The 13,717-nt window shown below is 37.8% G+C and overlaps 1 protein-coding gene across 1 annotated transcript in view; it reads right to left on the reverse strand.

Annotated features, from left to right (window-relative positions):
• Positions 1-900: 900 nt before the first annotated feature.
• The window catches only part of lft (Limb expression 1 family member lowfat), a 115,148-nt gene continuing 102,331 nt past the window's right edge, over positions 901-13,717 (reverse strand). The window contains exon 4 of the mRNA XM_089244453.1: positions 901-7,297. Coding sequence (XP_089100579.1) covers positions 6,875-7,297 — 423 coding nt within the window. The 3' untranslated portion in view covers positions 901-6,874. The remainder of the gene's footprint in view (positions 7,298-13,717) is intronic.

Below are 13,717 nucleotides of genomic sequence, written 5' to 3' on the forward strand. Positions count from 1 at the left end.
CAAAAGCAAGAAAAATACTTCGGCATTGAAAAAAAATTTGTGGGTGAGGATAACCTCGCCCTTGGACGAAAAAAAAACACACGAACGCGCGCGCACTCGTTTGTATCAAAAAGGGTGGTTTTTTTTTCCTTTCTTGATCATCATCTGATGATGCAGCTGCAGCAGCTCTATTATACGGTAAAAGCGAGTGTAATTTGGCCATGCACACGTTCAGTGTTTTTGCTGAGGCATGTGTGATAAATTCGTAAAAACAGATATTGTAAAAAATTGCATTGTAAAGTTGTTCAAAAACAATAATGATCCACGGTAATTAATATCTGGACGGAAAATATGAAGGGGGAAAAAGTTTCTTTCAAAGAGTCTACTTCTTGGCCAGAATACCAACAGGTGAAGATAATACGGCCAATGTGGAGAGTCCTCAACGTATTTTCTTTATGCAAAAAATATTTGAAAAAAAATTTCGGAAGAAAATACCTTTATATATTATTATAATCAATTTCTTTTAATTTTAATGCTATTTGAAGGTTAAGAACTCAAAATTTCTTTTTTAGAAATTCATTGCGACCCACTCTCTAAGCCATATATATATATATGCTCAACCGCCGCCGTGGCCCGCTTTGGCCCGTGGGCCAAATGTGGCCTGCCACCACAAACCTAATTTTGTGAAAATGAACTAAGCGGCATATTTTCAGATTGCTCAAGCAGGCTCGTGACAGATTCACAGATCACTTAAGTGACCCGCAAGGGCGTAGCGAGGGGGGGGGGGGGACTTGGGGGCCTGGTCCCCCCCCCCCGAAATGTGAGAAAATGACCGGAAAAAGGGAAAAAGATGGCCAAATCCATTGTTCTATCACTTTGGTCCCCCCCCCAAAATGAAAGTGGTTCCCCCCCCCCCCCGAACGAAATTTCTGGCTACGCCCCTGGTGAACCGGGACACAGTTCCAGAGCACTTAAGCTGTTCGTGGCCATTTAGATCCCTTGAATGACATGTGGAACAGTTTTAAAGCACTTAAGCGTTCCCCCACCCTCCCATTGAAGTTCTACATCACTCAAGTTACCGCGGCACATTCCCAGATTACTTAAGTGACCCGCGACATAATTACCGATCACTTGTGACGCGTGGCATAGTTCCAGAGTACTTATGTAGCCCACGACACATTTCTAGAGGACTTGAGCGGCTCAGACACATTTTCAGATCACACGAAGGATCTGCAGAACATTTAGAGATCGCTAAAGTGGCGCTATAGAGAACTTATCAATAGCAAAAGCGTTAGTACAGGTGCTCACAAACTAGGGAAAGGTTTTCCCGTTTTCGGCACACTCAGTAAAGATTCCATTAAGAATATTTCATATTTGTATAAAGGGGTGGTTGATGACGTAAGCATCATTCAAACCCTTCCCCCCCCACCCTGTCATCAAAAAACAGCAAATCCGAGCCCCTCCCTCCATCGATGCTGACGTAATACTTGAATGACCCTAACTAAATTAAAATGATAAATTAAAAATTCAGTTTTTAAGGGAATTAAGAGACATTTCGGGGAGATAAATCACTTTTCTTCCATCTCAGTGAACAGAAATTTTTGGTTGGGTGGCACTAGTTACCCGGTCACATGAAAATTCTGACAAAAAATTTGATACTCATGCGCAAGTGAGTGTAGCATACCTGGCCATAAAAACCAATCTGTCAATTATTCTAAAGAAATCTACATGACAGACAGTGTTTTATATAAATTGCAAAAGTGCAATCACAATGAATGCAGTTTAAAAGGCATTAAAAACTGCACGCCATGATTTGCGAACTGAAGTTGTGGAATAATGGAACGTTTGAGAAGAAATACAAATACATGGCCAAATAAAAAATAGCCAAATTTGAGTAAAGTTTCCAATTTCAGTCAAAATTGTCGAAGGCAAGCAAAGCTGCCAATTACAGCCAAAAAAAAAATTGTGAAAGACAGATTTATAAGTCATGAAAGTACTAATATCAATTCTTGATTTCAAAAATTCAGGTAAGCCTCGTTGAAAATAAAGGAAAAGAAAACGGGTCATTTTTCATGAACAAAATCACGGGAAAGTGCCGTATGATAACGAATCATATGGGCACCCTATGTGTATACAAGTTTCTGGCCCACGACAGCAGCAGGATTACCGCAAGAAAATTTGGCCTGTGGACTGAAGAGGTTGTTCACAGTCCGAAGTAGAACTATTTCCTAAAAATAATCGTAAAAGTGATATTTCAACGAAACGAACTCATTCTAATAACATCGTTTCGAAAAATTTCGTAGGGTATAATGAAATTTTCATTTGAATTATGGAATGAATAATGAAGGGAATAATAATTGAAAATAATGAAATCTTGGAAAAAATGGAGAAAGCTTCGTTTTATATTCTTTTTTTAAATAAATTTTTCTACTCACATGTACACGCCATCTATACATTTTGAGAAGAAATTTTTTCACAAATTATCTTTTAAAAATAACAGTTCTATTCCAAAGTGACAGAGCCAATCTAAAAGTACTTTCTCTAGAGCAGGAATGTATGCACAACCTCTGGCCCGCGAAAGGTTTCGATAAAAAAATATCAATGCACTCAACACGATAAATGCCAAGAGTGACCATATTCCTTTCATAAAAATATGGGAAATTGGGATCCACATACGGGACATCGCCAATTAACGCAAAAATTGTCACATGCAAATAAAATTGCCATTTGCAACCAAAAAACATTTTCAAAGTTTTGCCAATTGCATAAAAAAATGACAAAAGCAAATAAGTATGCCTATTACATTCGGAGAAGTTGTCAAAAGCAGGTGAAGTTGTCAAAATCGAGTAAAGTTGACAATTTAAAAAAAGAAAAACTGTCAAAGGCAAGTAAAGTTCGTGATGACAGCCAAAAAAATTGTCAAATAAACAAGCAAATAAAGCCAACTATCGCTAAAATTGCTGAAAAATCGCCAATGACGGGAGATGGGGGGGGGGGGGAGGGTCACTGCAAGTTGCAATGGGTAAAAATGTAATTTACCAAAAAGAAAAAAAAAAGCAGATGTTTGGCAAATATTTTAATACAATTATAATTAATTACCGTAATATAATTCATGTCATAAAAATAATAATGATCCTTCATTTCGCAAATTAAATTAAGTCTTGTGGAAAATAAGGGGAAAAACGGGACATTTTATAAAAAAATATTTGGAACAGCAAAAATGACGGGGATATCCCATAAAGTGTGGGTCATATGGGCACTTTATATTCTTTTAAGACCGAGCTCGATCGATTGTGCGGATGAAACGACACTTAACGAACATTCATGTTTGCAAAAAATGTCCCGGTCTTAAAGGGTTATACACAAGTTTTTGGCCCGCGAGTTGCAGAAATAGCACGTATTTGGCCCGCGGACAGAAATGGTTGTGCACCCCCTGCCCTAGAGCAGAAAAATCCCGACCCAGCAAATTGTCCTGTGGTGATAATTATGATGGGGAATTTTCGGTAAGAGGAAAAAATATATTTTAATGACATATAAATGCTAAAACACTCGGACCCGCTTATAATAAAGTCGGAAAAAAAAACACGGCGGAAACTATTCGTTACACGCGAACTTCGCCATATCTGTACCGGCTTGAAAAGTGATGCGTTTAATCAACATAAAACATTTTGCATGCACGATATGCATTTTCCATTAATCTGGGCATTCTTAAAATAAATGGATTAAAATAAAATATTTTAACCCCATTCACGTACAGGCTTTGGCGACAAATTTGGATGATCTCTATTTGACGTATTGGCTAAAATTCTGGTAACTTTGCCCTAACCTAGCCGCATGTTGGAAAAAGGAAGACGAAATAATTTGGGCACATCTGAAAATCACGTAGTGTGTACAGGGTGATTATAATTAAAGTTCCGGATGAGTAGTTTTGAGAAAATGATCTATATAGCGTATGTTCCAAATTTAAATGGAATACATCCACCAGAACGGGCTCTATATAGGTCTAAGTAGTTTCAGTATACTGATATTGCTCAAACTAATGTAGCATCCGTTCTGATGGAGGTATTCCATCGAAACTTGGTATATACGCTATATAGACCATAGAAAAAAGTAAAATTCAACAAAAAAAAGTGCCCCCTTTTCCCCTGGTGGTCAAAAATTGATTTTTTTGCGTAAATCTCTCTCCCATGGTTTCATTAAGATATCCTAAAAATTCGGCTACATTCGGATGAGTAGTTTTTCTCAAAACTAACTCAGAGTACACGCGAACTTTAATTATAATCACCTTGCATATTTCATGTAGTTGCACTCCCTGCTATTGCCAACGTTTTATTTTGAAATTTGATTTTTTTTTCTTATATTAACCAATACAATTTTTTTTTTTTTCAATATTTACATTTTTTCTCTCTCGAATTTTTTTCCCCGTTTCAGTTTGCTGTTAATATTTTGTTCACAAAAACGTACTTGGGTTCATTATTATTCATTATATACTTGCAATGCATCAACCAGTATGGGTCTCTTGACCCCTTGACTGATTTTTCTTTTCATCTTGAATTTATGTAAGAAATGAAATCAATAAAGTGAACTGAATTATAAAAAAGGGAAAGTAGAAAGAAAAAAAAAAAGAAGAAGCGGAATACAGGTTCTCCTACAGTACCTAAAACAGCCAGAATGTCTTCCAAGGAAAAAAAAGGAAACACTATCAGTTGCCTTATCAAAGGTATATTTACAGATAAGAAGATTCAGATAACATTGAAAGAAATTCGTGACAGTTCCATGTTTGAAAAGCGATCGAAAATTCGTTATATATATATATATGCGTTCTTTGCTGAAATCGGTGTTCGTTATAAAGCAATCAAAATAGAATGGATCTGAACAATAAGAAATTCACGGGACAGGGGAAAACTTTGTTATATGTAAAAATTCGTAATATCCGCATCCGTTATAAGCGAGTTCGATTGTATATGGGTTCCTGCAGTGATTTTACACCTCGCAGTTACTCCGTATTCGAGTTCAAATAATATATACAAACAATCGAGTTTAAACGATATATACAGGCACACATTACGTATTTGCCTATTTCAGTTTAAATAGCACTGTCGAGACATTTTTCCTCTGACTCGTTCGCACTCACGGAAGAGAAAATTATAGAAAAATATATATATACATATCATATATATATAGATACATAAATACACGAAAACACGCACGCACACACACACACAGGCAGCGAATGCGAATACTTCAATAATTCGGGGAAAATGAATATTTGATTTAAAAAAAAAAAACACACTCGACATGGCGATGAAGTACTCGCACTCAACTGCCAAAACAAAACTAGATTATTAGCGTTGGAAGTTTTGAAAGAATTGATCTCGGAAGCAGCGAGTCGCAAAAGTTAACCCTTTGCGGTCCAGAGGTTTTTTTTCGGTACGTCTCCCCCCCCCCCCCCCGATGCGTTTTTTTTATGTAGCTTATGAGTTTTGCTAAGAAGCCGATTTCACAGGAAAGGTCCTCCGTGATCGCAAGGGGTTGTTGTAATAATGAAGTACCGATTTTTAACGATGCCGATTCCACCTCGACATAGGACCGCAAAAGGTTAAACGGACGAAATAAGCGGAGCAGACCACGGAGATCTGTAATGAATTTGTTTGTAGTCACATTGTTAATTTTAAAGGAAAGCGCATCTCTTTTTCCCATCTTTCGTCAGCGCCCTTTTATTTCATTTTTTCACACCAAAAGCGCAATTGACAAGAAGACACGGGATGCCGGAGAGAAGAGCGACAAGTTCCCCCTTTTTTATGATTCAGGAAAAATTCACCAACATTTTATCTCCACGCAATTCACCGATCGAAAAATTCACCAACGGAAAAACACTATCATTATTTTCGTCACCAGTGAGTGAGTGACCGAGTGATTGAGCAAGTGAGTGATCGAATGAGTTAGTCAATGAGCTAACGAATAAGTGCGCGGATGAGTAACCGTATATAAGTGGCTGAATGAGTGACTGCATGAGTAACTCGCTCACTTGCTCACACACTTTCTGTTTGCTCACCTGCTCACTCACTTGCTCATCTACTCATTCATTTGCTCATTCAGCTCTCGTTTACCCACCAACTTCCTCACTTAGCTGCTCACTCTCTCTCTCACTCGCTTATTTATTCACCCAATCACTCACTTGCTTATTCACCCACTCAAATGCTCACTAACCAACTTTCGACTCACTTGATTAATCATTCACATTGCTTAATTTTTCACTGGCTCTCTCTCTCCTGCTCATCCACTCACTCTGTCGATGACTTGATTCACTTGTCAGTGAATTTTCCTAGCGGTGAATTGAATTGTCATGTTAGTGAAATTGCGTAGCGGTGAATTTTCGTCTCCGTGAATGGCGTGACGGTGAATTTTCCGCACACTCGCACAAATGCACTCATTTTTATAAATCCGAGTCTCTATTCACTGTTTGTCTCTGTTCCGTAACCACTTAGTCTCAATCACGTCGAATGAACTGATTTTTTTTGCTTAAATTAATAAAACTTATCGGTCATTGGCCAAAAGTTGCCGATGTTAATTGGAAAAAAAAATTATTTCACTAAATTCGCAGCTTATATTTACAAGATGGAATCGTCGTCGTCACATCACCAAAGACCGTCACGTCGTCGTTTCGCACAATCTTTCTCTTCTTGAGCTTGACTCGTTATTATTTATCACCAGGGTTTTGGCAATTCATATATTCGCACATACACAACACACTCTCGTTTGCATCGACGTCTCATCAAAAACGGAGGACGAGGAGAGCACACGATTGACACTTTTAATAAAACCAACGGAGAGTCGTCGTTCGCATAGTATAAAAGTAGGCCTGTCCAATCGTACACCATCTTCAAAGAGATTTTTAGCTGAGCCCGTTGACGTTATTGACTTGACCACATGCTAGTATGAGGATATCCCTCTTTTCCTTGGGGAATCGGAGCTCCCTTCCGGCGAGTCGAGCGGATTCGAGTTCTTTCTCAGCGGATCCCAACTCTTTGGAGATGACTCCCGGAGATTCCTGTTCGCGCGCTATCCAGTCCAGTGCCATCTGTGACCTCATGTCGTCGTCTAGCGTGCGGTGCGAATAGTGCGCGACCACTTCCTGTCGGGAGCACTGCCGTTCCCTCATGGCCTTCAGGCTACCGTTCCAGTGGAGCAGTTGGAAAACTGTCATTAGTTCCTGGAACTCGAGCATCGTGCGGCCTTTGTTGGACTCCAGCATGAACCTGAATGCATCGATGCCGCTGTGAGATCGGTCTTCTTGTCCTTCGTCTTGGCTGCCACCCTGGAGAAAAAACAATCATCCAATTAATTCGGATCTGATAAAACACCCATAAATACAGGGTGTCTCCTCCTTAATTCGTAGTTTAAAAAATTCATAAAAAATTGGTATGCAGAGTGCACTTTCGATCATCCGGCGGTGCACTAAAACTGCCCGTTCCGTAATCCGGTATTTTTAGGAGGGTTTTCCTCGAACATAGAAGAGAAGAACATGTCACTGCATGTACAGTATCTGAGCATGAGTTTATATTATTTTCGAATAGGTTTTCCCAAAATAAATTTCCAGTAGTCTGACGATTTCGATAATACCGCACACATTGGTCTGATATGTTACGGATTGGCGAGAGTCTACTGTATTGGAATGCGGTTTGGGAAAAAGTTATTTTTACGAAAGGGGATTTTTTTTGTGGGGGGGGGGGGGCAAAAAAATTAAATTTTTGTCAATAGAGGGCACAGCAAGAAAGCAAATCATTGGAAATGTGAAAATCAGAGCCTTATATTAAGCAGCGTGCACGTTTAACAGCTCATTTCTGAATTTTCCTGTTAGTGGCTCTTTCTAAAGGTTTTTATCATGATGTTTGCAAAGCACTATCGATGAAGTTGTTATGTGTCAATCAGGAATCGCCGGATGAAGCTCTAAGAACGTTTCGGACACAGAAGAGGTTGGAGAAAGGTTCAGGTTCAAAATTATAAGGTTTGCTTTCGTGCAGTGCCCTCTATTGATTAAAAAATCAAACTACATTTTTTTTCTTGTGGGGAGGGGGAATCCCCTTAGAGAGAATTACTGAATTCCTGCAAATTTTATGAATTTTTAAACCATTTACGAATTTATGGGACACCCTGTATATATGTGTGCATCTACAAGTCATCACAAAATTTCGTTGATTCTCGTATGACTTTCGTAAGTTTAAGCGCACAATGCACCCTCTAAATATTTTTTAAAATGCACCTCGGACCTCTTATTACTCTTCACGGTATGGTAATAAATTAATAAAGCTAGATGTTATATTACACAAAATATAATGAGTTGTTACTGTGCAGTGAAACATAATGAGTATTTTTAATATAAATCATATATTCAAATGAAAAACATCAAAATAATGACACATATGATTATTATTATTATTATACACACAAAAGTAACAATAACGTAGGTAGGAACGTATTTACGTAGATGAAATGCATAATTAATTATTCTACATTATGTTTGTAGAAAAGAAAATTGAATGTTTTTAAATCTTTAGTTTTGTTTGTTCCTTTGATGCTCGGAGGTACAGCATCCGTGATGTAAACATTTGCTATATCTGACACTACTACTAAACCACGCATGCACCTCGTCCATATTTCAATGCGGAACTTCTAAAGAACTGGTACATGTTGGAATGTGTGTGTCCGTGTTGTGAACATAACGTAAAGTTTGTTTCTGTGTAACGCCGCTTGTTATGTGTAGTGCTGGCATCCTCCATCAGTTTTTCTAATTATGAGCGAAGTGTAATGGTTGAATATTTTACAGTTGTAGGCCTGTTGCTCCTTGTGGCGAAATTAGCATAAGAAATTAGCTAATCCTCGCATTAGCGCCTCGAAGTTGGGAACCATAGAAAATCAACTTCAGTCGACCATCACTGTGGCGACGGTGGAGTTCGAATCCGCATCGAGAGGATCCGGGTTCGAACCCCACCCACTGATGAACAGTACATATTCAGAAAGCAATGAGCTCCACTACATATTGGCTTTTTAAAACCACAGCATCAAGCAAGGAAACGGTTTTTGCTAATCTAAAGGTTGGTGAAGTACAACTCGCATTGGCAAGTAAGGATTGCATAAAACATTTCGATGAAGCACTCTAACATTTTGTATGATTCTTTGGCCTATATATTGGTCGCGAAACACAGGCGAAGTGTTTGTGTGAAATTTTCCGTTATAAGAGGGTACAATTTTCCTTTCCGTTTCCGCATTTGATAGGTTTTACTGCAATATTAATAACTTAATTCTCTCACAGTGCTGGTATGATTGAGCACTTGGTATGGCTTATCAGGTGATTGCATAAATTATACGAGCACAATTTTGTTACTAAAATATGCCACTTGCAAAATCTCTGTCATGGTCACAGACGCAATAACATTCAGTTGTGAGGTTATATATTTTTAATCTCTTGCACTCAAAAAACAGCAGCTAGAATGCAATAATATTTAAACTATTTCAGTGTTTCAAGGCTTACTATAGTCAAGGATACAACAGTTTTTCCTATATTTATAAAAGAGTTGTAATAACATGAATTTGCCAGCGCTGATAATTGTTCTGTGGCTTTACCCTGGACAGATGATATAGATGGTAGACAGTATAACATGGACGGATCATGCTGATCCCTTGGGAATGCGTGAAGATCCTTGTTCAACAACAGAAAGCGTAACTCTAACAATATTTAATACGTTAAAGCCACACACATACACACGCAAACAACACGTAACCCATTCGTTAGAAACAACCCAGAGGAATCAAGGAAACATTTTATTTTCCGGATATCATGCTGAGGTGAACTCGGAAAGAAAAGTCATCTTGTCTCCGCCGGGGCTTTTTTCTTTCCGAGTTCACCTCAGCACAATATCCGGAAAATAAAATGTTTCCTTGATATCTTGGGCTGAGAAAAAGCCACCTATCTCTTTAAAAACCCAGAGGAATGTTTACGAGGTGCATGTTCGGTTTAGAAGTAGTAGAAGTAGTACGCATCTCATTCAGAACACATTCAGAGAGGGACGATCCCTCCCCTCCCCCAAGAACTCGATAATATTGGAAATGGGATTGTCTCGTAAAATAAGGAACAAAAGTACGTTAATACACACGTAAGTCACCCTCTCCGACACATCACTCTGAATCCGCGAATGACACACTCTCATATCAATTTCGAATTTTTATTCTATAAAAGTTTTATCAAAATTCATGGGATTGCTAATGATAATTTAATGGCATTAAATTGGGGGTCAAAAAATATGTTTCCATATTACAGGGCTCCCATTCAAAAAATCCCCCCCCCCCTTTATTATACAACGTAATCATAGCATAATAAAAAAAATCCCTTAAAAATGATTTTTCTGAAAAGTTTTAAAATTATTATTTTTTTTCATAGCACTATTTCAATATTCTGTAAGATTGATTGACTCAAGTCAAAGCAAAATGATAGAAATGACTTAGTAACAAAAACACGTTTTGTCAAAAACAGAGAATACTAGAAAACCACAGATAATTCTTTTCTCTCTTTCCTCACAATATAAATTGCACTTTTGTTTTTGGATTCTTTAACAGTGTGCAGTCTGTCAAATCTCTCTTCGACAATGCGCACAGCAAATGACGAAGACATGTAAGTTTTTTAAGAATGACACTCTTTTGATACCACTTCCAAAAGCAAAATGTGTGAATTACAAGGTCCGATATAAATAAGTCAAGGTGGACCAGATGGTTTTACTGCATTGGCCATCCCCTTTAAAAAGGATTTGTTTAAATTTACGTGGTCAATGCCAGTGCAATCGTTTACAAATGATGCACTTTCATTTCTAGCTTTTTACTTCAATGGTCGATAGAGCGTGGGCGGTGCACGGTAAAATGAAATAGCTTTTTACTAGAGCATTGTAAATATTGTTTGTGCCTCTGGATGCCCTAAAACACAGAAGACAATTGAATGTTACCAAAGTCACAAAACCTAGAATAGCCCTATATACCTAATTGTTTTGTTATGCGAACTGTTGTGTCACCTATACACACAAAATGTGCACCATAATTTTGAATGATGAATATTAGTTACTGTCCAAGACTATGTGAAGTAGTAAATACAAAATTATTTTTTTCAACCCGACACAGAAGTCTTTAATCATTACTCTACTCATTGAACCCTCAAACTAAGCAAATCAGAAGTTAACGAACCACCAAATGGCCCCCCATAACTTTAAAAACAATACAATTTCTGCTTTGGCATCATAATCATTAATCATTAATTGCAATCTACTGTATTTGTATTATTTGGCATTATATCGATGATTACCTCCTCAATATACGAATTTTGTTGATAGGTTTTGGGGTAAAAAAGTAGGAAAATTAGACCAAAAACTAGTGAGTAGGACAAAAGTGGGACATTTTACCAAAAAATATGAAAACTAAGACGAATGAGAGCCTTGATATTATGTTAATGACGTAAAATTTTCTAGGAAGGTGCCCTCTGCAGGAGTCAACCCTGATCAATGAATGAGCATAAAAAATACAGTCAAACTGTTATAACGACCTTGGTTGTAACGACACCTCGATTATAACGTCAACGATTGGCTGTGATGAATCGAGAAATAACGAAAATGGACCTTGTTTATATAACGTCGATGAAAAGTGACCACCTCGGATATAACGACATATTTCGCATCACCTTTTTTTCCCCGTCTGAGAGAGAATGACGTTTCCCAAAGAAATTCCTAAGATTAAAGATGGATCTAGGGAATGCCCGTCTGTTGTTCCATTTATACCTAACCGTTAAAGAGAAGATTTATTAGTACATGTTTGAAGCTCCAATTTGCTCATTCACATGACCGCTATACAAAACATTTCCGTATTTTCCCTTCCGTAAAAGCGTAACTGCTTTAAATAACACAATGCCTCGTTTATTCAACGAAGATTGCTTTAACTTCCGTTTTAACAGATTTTCTGTAGCATTTTCTTTTTTTTTTTAATCATCAGAGCTTATTTATAAACAAATATTTTTGTGATTTCATCGATATTTGGCAACGTGTTTGGATTGAAATCGGCGATGTCCCGTATTAATTATCCGAATTTCCCGTATTTTTCTCGATCGAATTGGTCACCCTATCATAAAGAAATAAAAACTTCACATAAATATATATTTCATTGCTTATGATTATATTTTTCGTCAAGAAAGGTCTCGAAAACGTCAACCTCGGTTGTAACGATGCATCGGTTATAACGACAACATTTCGTTAACGATTCTTCGATGTCGTTATAACCGAGTTAGACTATATTTTCGTGATCTCGGACATAATTTATGAACGTATACAGAAAGACAAATTTCTAAAAGAAAAAGTTCCGGTCGGACCTTCGCGTGAGAAGGTGCGACGGATGGTGACTCACACGAGGCACAAATGATTCACACACAAACACACACCACTTTATACCACAGTACGCCGAAGGAGGTTATCAACCCAACTATAGTATTTCATGAGATGATTCTCCACACACACACACACACACACACACACGGATCCAGACCTATTCACTCGCGAACCTAAAAGGATGTCTACTTCCCATTTGGGGGAACGTGACGATATTTCTGATTTTGGCATTCTTCTGGCTCAAGAGGAGGAATCTTCGGCATCAAAGTTGCTCGAGAGAGATTCTCATCTCGGTGGTGGAACGGGCAGAGTTTCATAATTAACAAAGACAAAGAACGTGTAGCGGATTTCTGATTATTACACACGCACCGCTCCGGTCTACACACTCAGCAATCGCTAAAACCTTTTTTGGGGAACTGATAGGGAAACGTGTTAAATGAAAGATGGATGACATCTTGAAAGCTCTCGAAAAAAAAAAGTGGGGAAGGAAAAGAAAGAGAAAAAAAATATCGTACGCACAAGTGTATGGTGCAATTGATTTTTTTTTTTATATGTCGATATCTATCAAATACCACTACCAAAAACGGCACACACCCATAGGCAAAAACATACTCCATAATGTAATAGAGATGTCCGGTTCAATTAGTCGTTTTTTTTTCCCGCAGTATTCTACCACGGTATTAGACTTAATTAACAAACACTATGCTTATTGGTCTTTTCGTTAATTAAATCTTATACCGTGGTGCCTCACCGTTGGACCAGGGCTGTATATTACGCGCCGGAGTCGGTACAGCTGACGTAATATGCGTGACATCATTATCTTGGCAGAACCGAATACGGCGTGTGTGTGCCCGCTTTGCTACCTCGTTAATTGCAATAGTTTGTGCAATGGCATTTTACTAAATTCTTTCCAAAATTATCTTTCGATTATTGTCGTTAGTATCTGTATATTCATTGCCTTGGTTCGTTCAACCCTTTAAACATTCAAAATTTTTAATTAAAGACATTTTGCATTTGCTTATGAGGGAACTTGACTTCCACTGAGAATATTTTTCTAGGGTCTATTTTGGTTGAAATATGAACGTTATAAGTAACTTACCCCGGCCCGGCGAATATGATTTGCCATACGGGGGTTCCCCGGAGGGATCATTTATTTTCTCAAATATGAACGTTAGTGAACTTTTATTGGGTTGAATAAAAGCCAACCAAGACAATATAAATTTCAATTATATCTTTTGAACTTTCTAAGAATTTTTAACCATATTTTGTCTTTATTTGAATTAGGAATTCGGTGTAGCTTTTATAAGCACTGACAGAGCTTT

Source organism: Pholcus phalangioides, unplaced genomic scaffold (assembly GCF_987345545.1).
Source record: "Pholcus phalangioides strain wild (caught in Gottingen) unplaced genomic scaffold, Ppha-v1.0 ptg000015l_1, whole genome shotgun sequence".
Lineage (NCBI taxonomy): Eukaryota > Metazoa > Arthropoda > Arachnida > Araneae > Pholcidae > Pholcus > Pholcus phalangioides.